Below are 17631 nucleotides of genomic sequence, written 5' to 3'. Positions count from 1 at the left end.
GGGCTCTTCTGGCAGTGGAGCCTCATCTGTTGGCAAGTAGTCCTGCCCCTGAGGCCCCGGAGACTCTTGGATCGGGTGGCGGTGGGCTTTGTCTCTGGACGGTGCCACCGCAAGGCGCTTAGTGGAAGGCTACGGAATGCCCTCCTGCCCACGCAATGGGAGGGCACGGCCCCGGCTCTCACCTGCTCCAGCCAGGTGCCCACCATGGCCGGCAGAGGGCAGCAGCACCCTGCCCTGCACCATCAAGCAACCGGGCGGGCGGGGAGGGGCTGGGCGGCCCGGCCGCCCCGCCAGGATAAGTCGGGTTGGGCGCGATTGCATTGTGGCGAGGGAGGCCGGGGCTCGGCTGGGACGCACTTCTGGCACAGCCAGCTGCTCTTCAACCCCAGGTAGGCAGGAGCTGGGGCTGGCGAGGGTGCGGGGTGCCAGGGTCGCTGGGTCGTGGGACACCGCCTTGGGGCATGCTGGCACCTGGGAGAAGCCAAGGGTCTGCAGAGCCGACTCGCCTGATAGGGCAAAGGCCCTCAGGCACCAGTCCAAGCCCTGAGACAGCAGCTCCTGATGCCTTAGGGACGCACTACTCCCTGAGGCTGTGGCCCCGGAGCTGGAAGGGAGGACCCCAGGCTTCTAACCCCAAATGGGAAAGCTGGCCGGCTGGGGCTGGGCGCTGGGGGCAGGGCACAGGGTAGGGCGGAGGCCCGCCTGGCTCCCCACCCCCCACAGCCACCCAACCGGCCCAGCCAGGTGGCAGTGAGCCCCACAGGCTGCCACCTCGCCCTGGAGCCCGGAGCCTGCCGCTGGAGCCTGCTGCCGCCGAGCACCATGGAGAAAGTGCGGACCCCAGCCCGAGTGCACCTGCCCCTGCAGCCCTAGGTCAGGGCCCCAGCTCTGTGAGCTTCGTGCGCAGATGGTGCCCTGTGGGGTTGGCAGGAGAGCCAGCTGCCACGCCATTCTCCACCCTGTTCGGCACCCCAGGCACGGAGGGGAGCCCTAGGCCCATCCCGGGATGGTGTTTCCCTGGGGGAGGGGGAAGGGAACAGCCGGCAACCCGTTGCCATGCCGGAAGCCAAGTGCTGGGTTCCTGGGGGCCATGCCCCCCACCCCGTCCTGTGCACCCCCAGCAGCGTCCTCCACTGGCACCGCCCCCAACCATCAGGCTGTACCTGGCACGACTTTACGGGTCCCCTGAGGCGGGGCTAGATGGAGACAGGTCGCCTGCTCTCTGGCCAGTCTTATTCCGGGCCAAGGGGGTTGGGGGGGGGGTTGGGGAGGAAGGTCTCCTGGACGGGCTGCCTTTGTCAGCACCTCCCTGCCCCCAGCCCTGACAAAGGCAGCCATTGAGGGCCAGGCCTGGCACTTGGACCAGGCACCAAGGCTACCAAGGCTGAGGCTGGCATTGCAGGGGCTCAGCACCCTGACCTTCCCGTGGGGGCTCAGTGGCCTACCCTGTGCCCTTCCCAGGGACCCGGTGGGGGGGGGGGGTGGGGCGGGGACACAGAGAGGAGCCGGCTGGCTGGCACGGGGTGGCAGTGGGGTGGGGCTGGCTGTGTGGGTCTCATTTTTCTGGCTGAAAGAAACCGTGTCCTTTGTCCCCAGGTCCCAGGGGGTGTCTCTCTGGGGGTGGGGGGTGGCAGGGAGCCCCCTGGCCAGAAGAGCCCGGGTGGGGGTAAGAGCACCAGATAGCGAGTCCCTGGCCCGGGCCTGCGGACAGAGAGGACATTGTTGGGGTGGAGGCAGGGCTGCCTCGGCCCCGCCACTGTTGACAAAGCTGCCAGCTGTGGTGGAGCCCAGCCGCCAGGCCCTCGGCCCCCTGTCCCCCGCCCCCGGCCTCCCTCCTCCCCGGGCCGCCAAGCCTCAACGGTGTCCCTCCCACTCAGGACAATGCCCCCCACAGCCGTCTTGTGCCCGTCACCACTGCCCTGGGCTAGCTGAACGGAGGAGCCGTGCGTCCCCGGGGACTGCACAGGAGACCCCTCCGTTGCTCCCCTCCGAAGCGGTAAGTGCCCGGGGCCCCTGTCCGCAGAGATGTCCCCGGGAGGGCAAGGCAAGGCAGGCCAAGCAGTCCAGGGGAGCCTGGGCCTCGGGGCCCCAGATGCTGTCCCTCTACGCCCTCAGCCACACGCCCCAGACACTGCCGCCGCCGATATTCCAGGTCTAGAGGAAATGCCCCTGTCCCCAGGCCAGGCCTGACCTTCCTGTCTGTGTTCCTGAGATAAGGGGCTTGGGGGCCTTCCTCGGGGCTCAGCCTCCAGCTGGCACGCCCACCAGGGCCCGGCCTTGCGTCTCTGCTGCCAAGCTGCAGGGCACTGGGTGACAGCAGGCCTGCTCCTGGCTGGCATGTGCCCACGTGCCCAGCTGTGCAGGACCCTAGCTCAACTGAGGGCCTGGCTTCTGTCCCCTTCTCTGTGGTTCCTGTGCCCAGGGGCTCTGCCCGGCATGGGGTCTCTTTCTGTGCCTCTCTCGCCTGATCACCTCAGCAGCCAGCTGGGAGGTGGGGTGGGGGGCCTTTCAGCTTCTCTGAAAGCTTGGGGTCCCCACCTGGCCCACAGCAGATACCTTTAGTCTGAGCTCTGAATGGCTGCACGTGGGTAGGTGGGGCTGCCCATGCCTTGCTCCCTCCCCCTGACCACCCTCTCCTCAGTCAGGCTCCCCCCTCTATTTTCTCTCATGCCTCCCCGTTAACACCCCCAGGGGCTGGGGCCCACAGGCCAGGGAACAGGTCTCCCCCTCCCCCCACACCTCGTGTTGTCTCTTGGTGCCCCCCCCCACCGTCTCCCCCAGCCCCCACGCTGTCTGGCCCTCGGGTCTCCCCCAGCCCCTGCTCTGACCACTTCCCAGCCCTCTGCGGCCGGCCCTGTACTCCTCTGCCCTGCAGTTCTCTGGCTGCCTCAGTTTCTCCCTGGCTCTCTCTCCCACCCCGGCACTCCTTCTCCCCTCTGGCAGGGGTCCCTCTTTACAGCTGGCCCTAAACCTGCCCTCGATGTCCCTTGTGCTATGGGTGTCCCCCACCCTTGCACGGTGGCCTTGCACCTCTTCATCGTTGTCCTCGTCCTTGTCCTTGCCCCCCTTCCCCCTTGCCTGGGTGCTGCCCACCCCTCTGCCTCCCCCATCTCCCCCCATCAGCACCTCCTGCTTCTCCCCTGAGCTGCCCTCCTCTCCTGCCCTTTCCTGTCTCTGTCACCGCCCTTCTGTCATTCACTCGGAGTCCTTCTGTTCGCATTCCCCTGGCTCTTCAGGATCTGTCCCCTCCTTCAACAATCTAGATGCATAAAAAGTAGGAGATGAAAGCAATTCTTTCCTTGGGCACACATGTGTGCCCCCCACCCCACCTTCTCCCCGTGCCTTGGATACTCTCTCTCTCTCTCTCTGCTTCTGTCTCCCTCTGTCTCTTTCTCTGTCCTCTCCCTCCCTTTCTTATCTGTCACTCTTGTAGATTCTTCCCTCCCTCCCTCCCTCCCTCCCTCCCTCCCTCCCTCCTCCCCTCCCTCCCTCCCTCCTCCCCTCCCTCCCTCCCTCCCTCCTCCCCTCCCTCCGGTGCTCTCTCTCCACCCCCTCTTCCCTGGGGCCTGTCCCCGCCCTGACGCGTGCGGGCCTCATTGGCTCTGCCCCCCGCCCCCCGCAGGTGCCCGTGATGGCTGCCCGGCGCCCCTTCGGCCCCCGCCTGCTGCCCGTGCTGCTGCTGTACCTGCCGCTGCCCCTGACTCGGGCCCGTCGCTTCTCCGCCCCCAACACCACCTTCAACCACTTGGCGCTGGCGCCGGGCCGCGGCACGCTCTACGTCGGGGCGGTGAACCGCCTCTTCCAGCTCAGCCCCGAGCTGCAGCTCGAGGCGGTGGCCGTCACCGGCCCGGTCTTCGACAGTCCCGACTGCGTGCCCTTCCGCGACCCGGCCGATTGCCCGCAGGCCCGGCTCACCGACAACACCAACCAGCTGCTGCTGGTGAGCGGCCGGGCCCGGGAGCTCGTGGCCTGCGGGCAGGCGCGCCAGGGCGTGTGCGAGAAGCGCGGCCTCGAGGACGTGGCGCGGGTGCTGTACCAGGCCGAGGACCCCGGGGACGGGCAGTTCGTGGCCGCCAATGCCCCAGGGGTCGCCACGGTGGGCCTGGTGGTGCAGGCGCCGGGCCGGGACCTCCTGCTGGTGGCCAGGGGCCTGGCGGGCAAGCTGTCGGGCGGGGTGCCGCCCCTGAGCGTGCGCCAGCTGGCCGGGCCGCAGCCCTTCTCCAGCGAGGGCCTGGGCCGCCTCGTGGTGGGCGACTTCTCCGACTACAACAACAGCTACGTGGGGGCCTTCGCCAACGCCCGCTCGGCCTACTTCGTCTTCCGCCGCCGCGGGGCCCGGGCGCAGGCCGAGTACCGCTCGTACGTGGCCCGCGTCTGTCTGGGGGACGCCAACCTTTACTCCTACGTGGAGGTGCCCCTCACCTGCCGGGGCCAGGGCCTCGTCCAGGCTGCCTTCCTCACGCCCAGCACGCTGCTGGCGGCCTTCGCCGCAGGCCCCGGCGGGGCCCGGGCGGCGCTGTGTGCCTTCCCCGTGGCCGAGCTGGACGGCAGCATGGAGCACGCCCGGCGCCTGTGCTACACGGCGGGCGGCCGGGGCCCCAGCGGCCTGGAGGAAGCCACCGTGGAGTACGGAGTCACGTCCCGCTGCGTCGCCCTGCCCGCCGTGAGTGGCCCCTCTCACCCTGGGCTTGGCTCCTGCCGGCTCGCGCGCGCGCTCGCTCTCTCTCTCTCTCTCTCTCTCTCTCTCTCTCTCGGCCTCCGCCGGCCTGGCCTGCCTCTCCGGCCCCGGCCCTCCGCACTGTCTCTCAGGCCGAGGCAGGGACTGCCACATGTTAGTCCCCGGCTGTGGGCGGCTGGGCGCTGTCGCGCGGCAGTCGCCCATGCCCTCCTGCCTAGGGGATGTCAAGGAGGGGCCCAGCTCCTCGTGGCTCTCGGCCCGCTTCTTTTGGTCTTTCTTCCTCTGAAGTGTCAGCTTGTCCCGCCATGGGGCTGGGGGTCCCCCGACCGCTCTGCCCTGGGGCCCCCCAGGGCTCCCCGGCCCTGCCCTGCAGCCTTGACTCCCTCTGGGCCCCGGGAAGGCACCTCCCGCCTCTTGCCGGGATTGATTCTCCCCTCCCGGGCCGCGCAGGACTCCCCGGAGTCGTACCCCTGCGGCGATGAGCACACCCCCAGCCCCATTGCCGGCCGCCGGCCCCTGGAGGCCAAGCCTGTGCTGCAGCTCGGGCAGCCCATCAGCGCCGTGGCAGGCCTCCAGGCAGACGGGCACACGATCGCCTTCCTGGGGGACACCCAGGGTCAGCTGCATAAGGTGAGCTGAGGGGGCTGCCCTGGTCCCGGACCCCTGACACCAAGGCCTCTACCCTGCTGGGCTGAGGCCCTGCCCTGCCGCGGCTCGGGGACGCCCCAGGTACCTTCCGTGGCTCGCTGGCAGGTTGCAAGGCCTGCTGCACACGGGAGGCTGGCCGGGTGCCACCTCCTGGGGGCTCCTAGTGGCATGAGTTAGGATGACTGCCCGGGAGGCTCCTGGGCAGCCCCAGTTTCTCCAGCCCATGGCGGAAGCCGACGGTCAAGGTGGACAGGGCGGGATGCCGTGGGGTAGGGGTGGGCAGTGCATGGTCCCCAGAGCCAGCCTGGCCCCAGGAGGCTCTCTGAGGCAAAGTCTGGCCTCCTCCTGACCTGTTTACCTCCCTGCAGCTGCCGTCCTGCCCTTGGCACCAAGGCCCTTACCCAGAGTGGCTGGGTGATGGTGAATGGGGGAGGTGAGGTGAGCAGAGCAGGAGGCCCAGGGGCCTGCCCACCCTCCGTGGCACGGCCTGGCCTCCCTGGTCCAGCAGGAAGGAGAGCTGGCTCTGTGGGGACAGGATGCTCCCTGGTAGCCCCAACCAAGAGGAGGGCACATGCCCTGAACGGTCGGCCTGTGGCCATCTTGAGAGCAGGCCTTGTCGTCCCTCCAGGTCTTCCTCAATGGCTCCCAAGGCCAGGTGTACCACTCCCAGCAAGTGGGGCCTCTGGGCTCGGCGATCAGCCCAGACCTGCTGGTGGACGGCAGCGGCAGCCACCTCTATGTCCTGACTGCCCAGCAGGTGAGGCTTGTCCCCGGGGGTGGGGGGCACACAGGGCCCGAGTCCTTGCACCCACTACCTCTGTCCCTCGCTGCCCATCCAGGTGGACCGGGTACCCGTGGCAGCCTGCCCCCAGTTCCCTGACTGTACCAGCTGCCTTCAGGCCCGGGACCCACTGTGTGGCTGGTGCGTCCTCCAGGGCAGGTGAGCACAGGGCCTGCGCCCAGACTTGGGCCAACAGGTGGCGTGTGCAGGGAGGGCGCCCCTGGAAGCAGCCCTAGGCCTGCCAGGAGGCCAGCTCGGCTTCCTGAGGTGGAGGTGCGGGGCCACCGTGGAGGCCCTCCATCCTGCCCCTCGCGGCGCAAGCTGCTCTCTTCTCATTTCCCAGCCCCACCCCCAGGCAGGCCTCTGTCACCTCTCCCAGGTGTTCCCCGGCCCACTTCAGCTCCAGGAACCCCTTATGGCAACCCTCCCCTCTGCAGCACAGTCAAGGCCAAAGCCCGCACATCGGCCGCGAAGCCCTATCTGCTTGGCCCCTTCGGCTTGAGCACGGTCCCTTTCCGTCCCCCCCTCCGCTCACGCGCTCCGGCTGGGCCATCCTCCCAGCCCTCTTGCCACCCATCACCTGGGGAGCCCGGGGCCCACGTGGTGACCCAGCGGGCCCCTGCCCCGCAGGTGCACCCGCAAGGGCCAATGTGGGCGGGCCGCCCAGGCCAACCAGTGGCTGTGGAGCTATGAGGACAGCCACTGCCCGCACGTGCAGAGCTTGCTGCCGGCCCAGCGTCCCCGCCAGGAGCAGGGCCAGGTAAGCCGCCTGCCCCTGCCTGCCTGTGGGGGCCGCCAATCGGCTGCCCCCCGTCCTCTGCTCCCACTGTGCTCGGCCCGAGCTCCATCTCCTTCGGTGAGAGGCACCGCTCCCCCCCTACCGAGAAGCCCCTGCCTGCTTTGTTTTCCTTGCATGTGTCCCAGGTCACCTTGTCTGTCCCCCGGCTGCCCACCCTGGCCGTGGATGAATACTTCCATTGTGCCTTTGGGGACTATGACAGCTTGGCTCACGTGGAAGGTCCCCACATAGCCTGTGTCACCCCTCCCCAAGACCAGCTGCCACTTAACCCTCCAGGCACAGGTGAGGGGCCCCTGGGGCAGGGGGCTGGGGGCCGGGGCAGGAGCCGGAGGGGCAGGAAGCCCGTGACCCACCCTGCCACCACCACCCCCTCCCAGACCACATCACCTTGCCCCTGGCTCTGATGTTTGAGGACGTGGCTGTAGCTGCCACCAACTTCTCCTTCTATGACTGCAGTGCTGTCCAGGCCTTGGAGGTGGCTGCCCCGTGAGTGCTGGGCCTGGCTGCTGGGTGGGGGTGGCCACCCCCGATGGTGCCCAGCCTGAGCAGCCCCCTGCCCCTCCAGGTGCCGCGCTTGTGTGGGCAGCCTGTGGCCGTGCCACTGGTGCCCCCAGAGCAGCCGCTGTGTGTCCGGGGAGCACTGCCCAGAGGGCGAGGGTACCATCTACAGTGCCCAGGAGGTGGGTGGGCCCCGCCCCCGCCCCCGCCCCCGCCCCCCCTGCCGCCGCACACCCACCCCACGCTGGGCCCTGCCCAGGCCCCTCAACTTCTGAAGGGCTAAAGGGGCTCCTTTCCCCAGGTGGATGTCCAGGTGCGTGGCCCAGGGGCTTGTCCCCGGGTGGAGGGCCTGGCAGGTCCCCTCCTGGTGCCGGTGGGCTGGGAGAGCCGTCTGGCCCTGCGTGTGCGGAACCTCCAGCATTTCGGAGTGAGCAGGGGACGGGGATGGGGGGGGGGGGCGCTGACTGCGTCCGGGGTCCTGACACTGTCCACTCCCAGAGCCTGCCCGCCTCCTACCACTGCTGGCTGGAGCTGCCCGGAGAACTTCGAAGGCTGCCGGCCTCTCTGGAAGAGACGGCCGGGGACGTGGGCCTCATCTACTGCCAAGCCCAGCAGGTGTGCGGCCGTCCCTCAGCCTCACCTGCCACCAGATGCTTCCCGCAGCCCTCAGACGCCCCCCACACCCCTCGGCTCCCAGACTGTCCTAAGCCATCAGCGTCCTGTCGTCAGGCATGCAGCAGGAACATGGCACCCCCAGCCTGTGCCCTAGGCTTGCAGTCTGGTGGGAGACGTGGGCACTGAACAAAGGCACCCATTCTGGGAGGAGTGTCCTGGAGGAGACAGGGATCAGGGCTGTCCAGAGTCGGCCCGGCCTGACCCCAGCCTCCGCCTACAGTTCCGCCCCTCCACGGCCCAGCGGGAGCTCCCGGTGCCCATCTACGTCACCCGGGGCAAGAGTCAGCGGCTGGACAACGCCCATACTCTCCGTGGTGAGCTTGTGGGCGGCAGGGCAGGTAGGACAGGGCATGTGGCAGAGGGGAGGTGCCTCAACGCCCTGCCTGACCTTCCCTAGTGACCCTGTACGACTGCGCCGTGGGCCGCTCCGACTGCAGCCGCTGCCAGGCAGCTAATGGGAGCCTGGGCTGCGTGTGGTGCAGCCACGGCCGGCCTACCTGTCGCTACGGTCCTCTGTGCCCCCCCGGGGCCGTGGAGCTGCTGTGTCCCACTCCCAGCATCGACACAGTGAGCCCCCAGCCCTCCCACCTCTTCCCCACCTGCCCTACCCCCCCCCCGCCCGCCCCCACTGTCCTAACCTCAGCTGGGTCAGACCAGCCCCCAAGCCCTAGCAGCTCTGTCCCGCCTCAGGCCGGTCGGCTGGTTGGGTACCCCCATTGCCGAGGGGATGTGGGTTTGGGAGACTCCATCACCATCCTTCCCTGCTGCAGATCGAGCCCCTGACTGGGCCCCCCGAGGGCGGCTTGGCCCTCACCATCTGGGGCTCCAACCTGGGCCGGGACCTTGCCGAGGTACAAGATGCCGTGAAGGTGGCCGGCCGCCCCTGCAGCCCTGAGCCCTCTCTCTACCGCACCTCTGCCCGGTGAGGCATCCGAGCTGCCGGGGGGCTGAGGGACGCCCTCCCGGGGAAGCCCTCGGAGAGCGGCTACCCAGAGAGAAGGGGGGCTTGCAGCCAAGAAACGCGGGCCCAGGTCAGAAGCGCCAAAGGAAGACGAGCCAGGGGAGGGAGAGAGAGGGGAGCAGGCAGTGAGAGGGGTGGCGGCAGGGGGGGCGGGGGGGGAGGTTCTGGGCAGTGGCTGGCGGGTGGCCCACGGCTCCCGCTAAAGATGCGTCTGGTCCACGGGAGCCCTGAGCAGCTCCTGGGCCTCCATCCCCAGGATTGTGTGTGTGACATCCCCCGCTCCTAACGGCACCACAGGGCCAATCCAAGTGGCCATTAAGAATCGGCCACCGGGCATCTCAACCCAGCATTTCACCTACCAGGTCAGCGCCCACGCCAGGGTGGTCCCCACGCAGGGGATAGTAGGAGGGAGGGGCAGGAGGGAAACCTAGGTGAGGATTTCGAAGTTGGCCTAGGGCTAGCTGCCACATGTCCAGGAGGAAAACCATGGGATCAGAGTGATCATCCCGGCCACCAAGTGGAGGACCGGCAGCCAGAGCAGCAGGCGGGGGGGTGGGGGGGCCTGAGGGAGAGCAGGGACGCCTCCAGGCGCTAGCTGAAGCCAGGAAGCCCCAGGTTGGCGATTGGATCTCCGGACGTAGGGCTTGGGGGAGCTGGGAGGTGTAAGCCGTGGTGGAGGAGGAGGCCGTCCCGAGGGGCAGAGGCACGGTGAGGAAAGAAGAGCCCCCTCGGGGGGCCGAGGGCAGCTGGGAGGCTTCCGGGAGGAGGGTGTGGTCAGCTGTGGCCCGCGTGATAAAGCCGCAGCGCCTGGGGACTGGGGCCTACGTGAGCAAGTGTCAGGCCAGGCCGCCGTGGCTGCCCCAGCCTGCTCTGTCCCTCAGGACCCCATCCTGCTGAGCCTGAGTCCCCGGTGGGGCCCCCAGGCAGGGGGTACCCGGCTCACTATCCACGGGCAGCACCTCCAGACAGGAGGCAGCGTCAGGGCCTTCGTGGGTGGACAGCCCTGTCCTATGTGAGTACCTCTCCTCCCGGGCCCGAGCTGCTGGCCGTCCGCTGGGGCTATCCCCTGGGGGCCTCGCCACCTCCTTGTGTACGTGGGGGCAGTGGACTCAGGGCTCCCTAAGGCCCCCGTCAAAGTCCAAGAGCAATGGGCACTGTGCCCACCCCTAATGGTCTCTGCCCTCGTTGAGGGAGGCAACGTGGGTCTCTGGTGAGGTAGCCAGGCCCAGGCTCGAGCCCAAGATGCCAGACCTGTCCCCACCCCGCAGCCGGGAGCCGGTGTGTCCTGAGGCCATTGTGTGCCACACCATGTCCCAGGCCAGCCCAGGAGAAGCTGTGGTTCGAGTGGTCTTCGGCCACGCCCAGCGCACGCTGCTCACCAGCCCCTTCCAGTACACTGCCAACCCGCAGCTCGCGGCGGCGGAGCCCAGCGTCAGCTTCCGGGGGTGAGGACCTAGTCCGCGGCACGCGGCCTCGGCTCCGGCCGGGGACGTGGGGCTGGCCCGGGGCCGCCCGCCACCCCCCACCCGCCGCTAACTAGTGTCCTGACACAGGGGCGGGCGGCTGATCCGCGTCAGGGGCACGGGCCTGGACGTGGCCGAGCGGCCCCTGCTGTCTGTGTGGCTGGAGGCCACGGCAGAGGTGCAGGCAGCAGGGGCCCAGCCCCAGGACCCAACCCCGAGGAGGAGCTGTGGGGCCCCTGCCGCGGCCCCCCGGGCTTGTATCCGGCTCGAGGGGGGCTTGCTGCAGGTGAGCACCCCGCCGGCAGGTGGCAGGGCTGCTCTTGCCCAGTGGGCCGGGAGGGGGGCGGTGGGGGGAGCCGCTTTGCCCCCTGGGAGCGAGCCGGGAAGGCCCAGCTCACCCCTCCTTGTCCCTCGCAGTGCTCCACCGTCTGTTCTGTCAACTCGTCCAGCCTCCTCCTGTGTCACAGCCCCGCTGTGCCCGACGGGGCGCACCCCCGGCGGGTCTTCTTCAGCCTGGACGGCGTGCACGTGGACTTCGCCAGCGCCAGCGGGGGCCAGGACTTCCTGTACCAGCCCAACCCCCGTCTGGCCCCCCTCAGCCGCGAGGAGCCCACCCGCCCCTACCGCCTCAAGCCTGGCAACGTCCTGGACGTGGAGGTGAGGGGTCCCGCGGGCCGGCTCTGTGCAGGGACCGCGGGCGTGGGCCGGGCGCCCCGGCTCAGGCCCCTGCTCTCTCCCCCAGGGCCAGGGCCTCAACCTGGGCATCAGCAAGGAGGAAGTGCGCGTGCACATCGGCGATGGCGAGTGCCTGGTGAAGACGCTCACGCTCACCCACCTGTACTGTGAGCCGCCGGCCCGGGCCCCGCAGCCCGCCAACGGCTCCGCTACCCTGCCGCAGTTCGTGGTGAGGCGGGCTCCGGGCGCACAGGGGGCTGGCGGCCAGGGCCCTGAAGGCCCGCGCTCAGGAACCCTGGCCCCCCCCCGTCAGGTTCAGATGGGCAACGTGCGCCTGGCCCTGGGCCCCGTCCAGTACGAGACTGAGCCCGCTCTGCCTGCCTTCCCCGTGGAGGCCCAGCTGGGCCTGGGCATGGGCGCTGCCGTGCTGATCGCCGCCGTGCTCCTCCTCACCCTCATGTACAGGTGCGAGGCTCCTCCCCGTCACGCACGCGCCTGCGCACACTTCCCGCTGTGCGTTCGGAAGAGCTGGGTGGCCCGGGGCCCTGGCAGGCGCGGGCCTGTGGCTCACACCGGGTCCCCCGGGGCTGCAGGCACAAGAGCAAGCAGGCCCTGCGGGACTATCAGAAGGTTCTGGTGCAGTTGGAGAACCTGGAGGTTGGCGTGGGCGACCAGTGCCGCAAGGAGTTCACAGGTGGGGAGAGGGCAGTGGGGAGGGGCACAGAGGGCCCACCTGGGCCTGAGCCCACACGTCAGTGGCTCCTGGCCTGCAGACCTGATGACCGAGATGACCGACCTCAGCAGCGACCTGGAGGCCAGTGGGATCCCCTTCCTGGACTACCACACCTACGCCGAGCGCGTCTTCTTCCCAGGGCATGGTGGCCGCCCGCGGCAGCCAGCACTCGAAGGGCCTGGGGAGGAGGGCCGCCGTGGCCCCGTGCGCCAGGGCCTCACGCAGCTCTCCAACCTGCTCAACAGCAAGCTCTTCCTCCTCACAGTGAGAGCTGTGCGGGTGGGCGGGCCTCGAGGGGCATGGAAGTGGGGCTGGGCGCAGGCCGGGCCGGGCAGCAGGTACGGGCACGAAGGTGGGACGATGTGTGGGACGCCCCTGAGCGCTAGCGCCCCTGCCCCCAGCTCATCCACACCCTGGAGGAGCAGCCCGGCTTCTCCCAGCGGGACCGCTGCCACGTGGCTTCTCTGCTGTCCCTGGCACTGCACGGCAAGCTCGAGTACCTGACCGACATCCTGAGGACACTGCTGAGTGACCTGGCCGCCCATTACGTGCACAAGAACCCCAAGCTCATGCTGCGCAGGTCGGCTGGGGCCGGACCATGGGCCCGGAAGCAGGGGTGGTGGCTCCCCGCTGAGCCGCACCCCACCCTCCCCCACCCCCGCGCGGTCCTGGGGTGGGCAGGGCCAGGAACGCCCAGGAGGTGGGCTAGGACAGAAGCCACCGGGAGGGAAGCGGACGGGCCTCCTTCCCAGGGACGTGGGCACGAAGGGCTGACAGGTGGAAAAGCTCTGCCTTCCCTTGTTTGCCCAGCTCAGCCTGGGGCCGGGGGGCGGGGGCCCTGCAGCACCAGCTCTCTGACCGGGGGCCTGCTCCCCGCAGGACGGAGACCATGGTGGAGAAGCTGCTGACCAACTGGCTGTCCGTCTGTCTCTATGCCTTTCTGAAGGTGAGGGGCACCCTGGCTGACGCCTTCTCCCCTGGCCTCATTTCAAGGCTGCTGCCTGGGGCCTCACCGACCCGGGCCCCCATTCCCGCCGGGGCATGAGGCGTGGGATCGGGCAGGGCTGGGGGTGAGGCCGACGCCGGCTGTTCTCGTCCCTCCCTCCGCGCAGCTGACCGCCCCTGCCTGTCCCCTCGCGCAGGAGGTGGCTGGGGAGCCGCTGTACGTGCTCCTCCGGGCCATTCAGTACCAGGTGGACAAGGGCCCCGTGGACGCCGTGACCGGCAAGGCAAAACGGACCCTGAACGACAGCCGCCTGCTTCGGGAGGACGTGGAGTTCCGGCCCCTGACGCTGATGGTGCTGCTGGGCCCCAGGGCCGGCGGGGCGGCGGGGAGCAGCGCTGCGCAGCGCGTGCCCGCGCGGGTGCTCGACACAGACACGATCACCCAGGTCAAAGAGAAGGTGTTGGACCAAGTCTACAAGGGCACCCCCTTCTCCCAGAGGCCCTCGGTGCACGCCCTAGATCTCGGTGAGAGAACCAACCACCCGTCCCTGCACGGGGCTGTCCCCACCCGGAGATGCTCAGCCCTGCGCTGCTCCACGTGGTTGGGGGTGGGGGGGCTCCGACCTTGTCACCTTGAATGCACGGCCGGTGCAGGCTCGGGGAACAGGCTGCAGGCTAATGGGCTTCACTGGGTGCCCCCAGAGTGGCGCTCGGGCCTTGCTGGCCACCTAACCCTGTCAGATGAGGACCTGACCTCGGTGACCCAGAACCACTGGAAGCGACTCAACACCCTACAGCACTACAAGGTGCCAGGCAGACAGGGGCTGGGGGGCGGGCCCCCCCCCGAGTCGGCCAGGGAACGAGCCCAGCCTCCACTCACCTTCCCGCCAGGTCCCGGATGGAGCCACCGTGGGGCTCATCCCCCAGCTGCACAACGGAGGTGCCGTCTCCCAGAGCCTGGCCCAGAACTGCCCCTTGGGGGAGAGTGAGTCCTCTGGCCCCAGAGCTGGAAGTGGGCAGGCAGGAGTCCCGGGCACGCCGTCTGCCTCACCTGGGTGTCCCCCACACCTTGCCAGGGGGCGAGCCCAACCTCTAGGCTGGGCCAAGGACCTGGGGCGGACGAGGCCAGCAGCTCGTCCTGGTTGGGGAGCTCTGGGACCATGGGGGGTTGGGCTGAGCTCTTTGCCCCTGCCTTCCTCGGCGCCCGCCACCCTGCCCCGCGGCCAGGTGTCCCCAGCCAGCGGTGTGGGATAGGGGACCGGGGCGGAGGACTGAGGCCAGACTTCTGGGCCCTCAGACATTCCCATGCTGGAGGATGCTGAGGAGGGTGGGGTCCGCCTCTGGCACCTGGTGAAAGCCTCGGACGAGCCGGAGGGAGCGAAGGCGCGTCGCAGCAGCCTGAGGGAGCGGGAGCGCGAGCGGGCGCGGGCCAAGGCGATTCCGGAGATCTACCTCACCCGCCTGCTCTCCATGAAGGTCGGTGTGGCTGGGGGGCTGGGCCCCTGACTGAGCCGTGGGGGAGGGCGTGGTCCTGAGAGCTAGAGAGGTGGCCTGACCCCCCCGCCGGAGCACGGCCCTGGCCCACACCTGCCTCCCACACAGACCCCCCCACCCCACCCCACCCCCGCCTTGCAGGGCACGCTGCAGAAGTTCGTGGATGACACCTTCCAGGCCATTCTCAGCGTGAACAGGCCCGTGCCCATTGCCGTCAAGTACCTGTTTGACTTCCTGGACGAGCTGGCCGAGAAGCATGGCATCGAGGACCCGGAGACCTTGCACATCTGGAAGACGAACAGGTACGTCGCCCGCCAGCCCCCAGCCCATGCAGATGGGACGTGGAGTGGCAGAGGGGTAAGGGCATGGCCCACGCATCCAAGCTTGGTGGCATCCACCCTGCATTCCTGACACGGACCCGCAAGACAGCTCCCTGTGGAACTCAGGTGTGGGGCCCGGGCCGACGGTGCCCACGGCTGCTCTGTGTCCCCAGCCTGCTGTTGCGGTTCTGGGTGAACGCTCTGAAGAACCCACGGCTCATCTTTGACGTGCGGGTGTCGGACAACGTGGACGCCATCCTCGCCGTCATTGCCCAGACCTTCATCGACGCCTGTACTGTCTCCGAGCATAAAGTGGGCAGGGTAAGGGGTGAGGACGAGGGCTCCGGGGAAGCCGTGGGGGCTCAGCAAGGAGCCCTGAGTGGGGCTGGGAGGGGTGGCGCATAGTGGGGGCCAGGAGGCTGGGGCGAGGGGGCACTGGGGGTGCATTCAGGGTGACAGGGCCGGAGCTCCCCCCTGCCGCACCCCCCCCCGCCTCCCCGCTCAGGCCCACTCCTACCCGGAGCAGGATTCCCCAGTGAACAAACTGCTCTATGCCCGGGAGATCCCTCGCTACAAGCAGATGGTGGAGAGGTAGGTGTTGGGGCATCAGGGCTGGGGGGTGGTGGCCGCCCGGCCCTAACTGTGTCTCCTCTGCCAGATACTACTCCGACATCCGCCAGAGCTCTCCCGCCAGCTATCAGGAGATGAACTCAGCTCTGGCCGAGCTCTCCGGGGTGAGGCATGGTGCAGGGGGCACACCCCTCCACCTTTGGGTGGGTGCAGGGGGGAGGGGGGAGGGTTGGGGTTTAAGGTCCAGGCTGGAGCCTCACCCCTCCATGTGTGGTCCCCAGAACTACACCTCTGCTCCCCACTGCCTGGAAGCTCTGCAAGAACTCTACAACCACATCCACAGGTATTATGACCAGGTGAGGCCCAGGGTTCTCCAGGGGGGAGGGGTACGCCCCCAGAGCCCAGAGGGAGGCCCCAGGAATCTCCCTGGGGATGGAAGGAGGTGTCTAGGCCAATCTGGGCAGAGGGGAGGAAGGGCCCGGGTTGGGGAAGAGGCGTGACTTCTGTGCAGATGCCTCAGGGAGGCCTGGGGCGGCCTCTGCCGGATCCCCAAGCCGCTGCTGAGATGGACTCAGGGCTGGGGGGCCCTGGGCTAATGGGCAGAGGGCAGAGGCCTCAAGCGAGGCGCCCTCCTCTGCTCTGGCAGATCATCAGCGCCCTGGAGGAGGACCCTGTGGGTCAGAAGATGCAGCTGGCCTGCCGTCTGCAGCAGGTAGCAGCCCTGGTGGAGAACAAGGTGACTGACCTGTGAGCTTGGGCCCCTGCGGATGCCCAAGGCCCGCCAGCCTGGAGAGGATCAAGCAGGCCCTCCCACCGCAGTGCCTTAGGACCCCTGGATGGAGCCAGCAACTGAGGAGGGGCCGGCGGAGAGCGGAAGGGGGTTGTGCCCACCAGGGGGCTCCCCGCCACCTCCCACCCACCGGCCCTTCACCCTGCTGTTCCCCTACCTGGGCTTCCTTCTAATTTATAGTAGTCCTCACCTCTTCTCCTCACCTCCCCCACTGTATTTATTTGCTTGCTGGAGAATCACATCTGGAAATAAAATAGAAAAACATCTTTTTAGAAAAAGTCCAATCCCAGCCCCTGCCTTTCCCTGCGAGTCTACTCAGTGCTCCCTTGCTTGGCCCTCCCCTTGGCCCCATGGCTGTGACTTGTGCCTGAGGAAGAGGGATCATCAGGCACCCCCAGGCCATGCTCTCTCTCCCCTCGCCTCCCCTGGCCCACCTGCCCCCATCTATGCCCACCCTTCCCTACCAATTCTTTCCTGGCCCAGGGACAACAGGACCAAGTGTCTCCCATCTTGGGCTAACCACAGTCACTGCCGAGCCCCCTCTGCTTCTTTCGGACTCCCCGATAGTCCCCAGCTGGACTCCCAGCTCCACACACGTCCCCCTCCATTCCCTCCTGGTCGCAGCCAGAGTGATCTTTCTAAAGAGCAAAAGTGCCCCTCAGCCTCCGCGGGAATCTCACACTAGTGCCCACACACACTAGTGCCCACGGGCTCCGGGTAGGACCCTAAGCTGCCCAAGGCCTTCCCGCCTCCCTCCCACACCCAGCCACTCTGTGGCCAAAGAGGTCTCCCGTCCATCCAGCTGTAGGCCTCACCCCAGCCAGGCTCTGCACCACCCTGGAAGCTTACCCACCCACCCCTTTCTGGGGGAGTCGACTCTTTCTGGTCCCCTGGATGCGGCCCCAAAGTCCCAGGCCCCAGAGGGCTCTGCCCGACCCGGAAGTCCCTCTGTCACCAGCCTGCCTGTTAGAGCTAGAGGAGGACCCCTGAGGACAGGGCCAGGGTGGATGGTTCCCTGTGCTTCCCACAAGGAGCTGGGAGGGAGGCCACACGGTGTCAGCGCTCGAGTCCTGAGCGGGCAGGTTCCCAGGATTCGACACTGTCCGGGCCCCTCCGGGGGGAGGACCCAGTTGTCTTCAGCTCATGCCCCTGACTCATTCAGCCAGAATCCCCAGTGACAGACACCATGTTCAGAGAGAGGAGAGCTCCAGCCTAAGGGGTCAATGAGCCTCAAGAGAAGTGGGAACCCGGCTGAGAAGGGGCGGAGAATGGGGTACCCACGGGAATGGGAAGTGTCACCTTTGGAAAGGCTACCACAAGGGCCAAGCAGGAAGCCAGGGAATGTTCCAAGAGTGTCACTGGTACAGTAGGGCATGTGCGGTGGGGGGGCGGGGAGGGGCTCAACATGAAGACCAGGCTGTCCACTGCCCCCCTCAGCTGACTCCAGCTCTGGAGTGTGGGGACTCAGCCCGGGAAGCAGGTCGCTGACACGTCCCCACTCAGTGGGCCCCCTCTGCCACCCCTGGGGCATGGGGGCTGAGCCGAGGGACTGGGTTGCTGCATCCTCTCGTGGGTGTCCCCCTTGGTCCTAGGGCCCCCCG

General features: G+C 68.3%; 1 protein-coding gene across 4 annotated transcripts; it reads left to right on the top strand.

Moving 5' to 3' along the window:
* Nucleotides 1-209: 209 nt before the first annotated feature.
* PLXNB3 (plexin B3) lies at nt 210-16303 on the top strand. Of its 4 annotated transcripts, none has more exons than XM_032397434.1 (36): nt 210-389; nt 1878-1996; nt 3623-4663; nt 5129-5308; nt 5955-6083; nt 6166-6266; nt 6738-6867; nt 7032-7188; nt 7284-7392; nt 7472-7586; nt 7706-7831; nt 7903-8019; nt 8300-8393; nt 8477-8646; nt 8850-9001; nt 9297-9402; nt 9922-10052; nt 10309-10485; nt 10594-10789; nt 10921-11160; nt 11246-11407; nt 11492-11643; nt 11772-11872; nt 11952-12175; nt 12313-12491; nt 12791-12857; nt 13054-13381; nt 13559-13662; nt 13748-13841; nt 14154-14332; nt 14492-14652; nt 14844-14991; nt 15176-15261; nt 15329-15404; nt 15522-15596; nt 15887-16303. In XM_032397434.1, the coding sequence occupies exons 3-36, from the start codon at nt 3632-3634 to the stop codon at nt 15989-15991; spliced, it is 5703 nt and encodes a 1900-aa protein (XP_032253325.1). In that variant the 5' UTR covers nt 210-389; nt 1878-1996; nt 3623-3631; the 3' UTR covers nt 15992-16303. The 4 variants fall into 4 exon arrangements, with proteins under 4 accessions (XP_032253325.1, XP_032253323.1, XP_032253322.1 ...); XM_032397432.1 differs by having other exon boundaries at nt 316-389; nt 1895-1996; nt 15197-15261; XM_032397431.1 differs by having other exon boundaries at nt 316-389; nt 1895-1996.
* Nucleotides 16304-17631: the final 1328 nt, after the last annotated feature.

Source organism: Phoca vitulina, unplaced genomic scaffold (assembly GCF_004348235.1).
Source record: "Phoca vitulina isolate PV1807 unplaced genomic scaffold, GSC_HSeal_1.0 scaffold99, whole genome shotgun sequence".
Lineage (NCBI taxonomy): Eukaryota > Metazoa > Chordata > Mammalia > Carnivora > Phocidae > Phoca > Phoca vitulina.
This window is presented reverse-complemented; position numbering and strand designations above follow the sequence as displayed.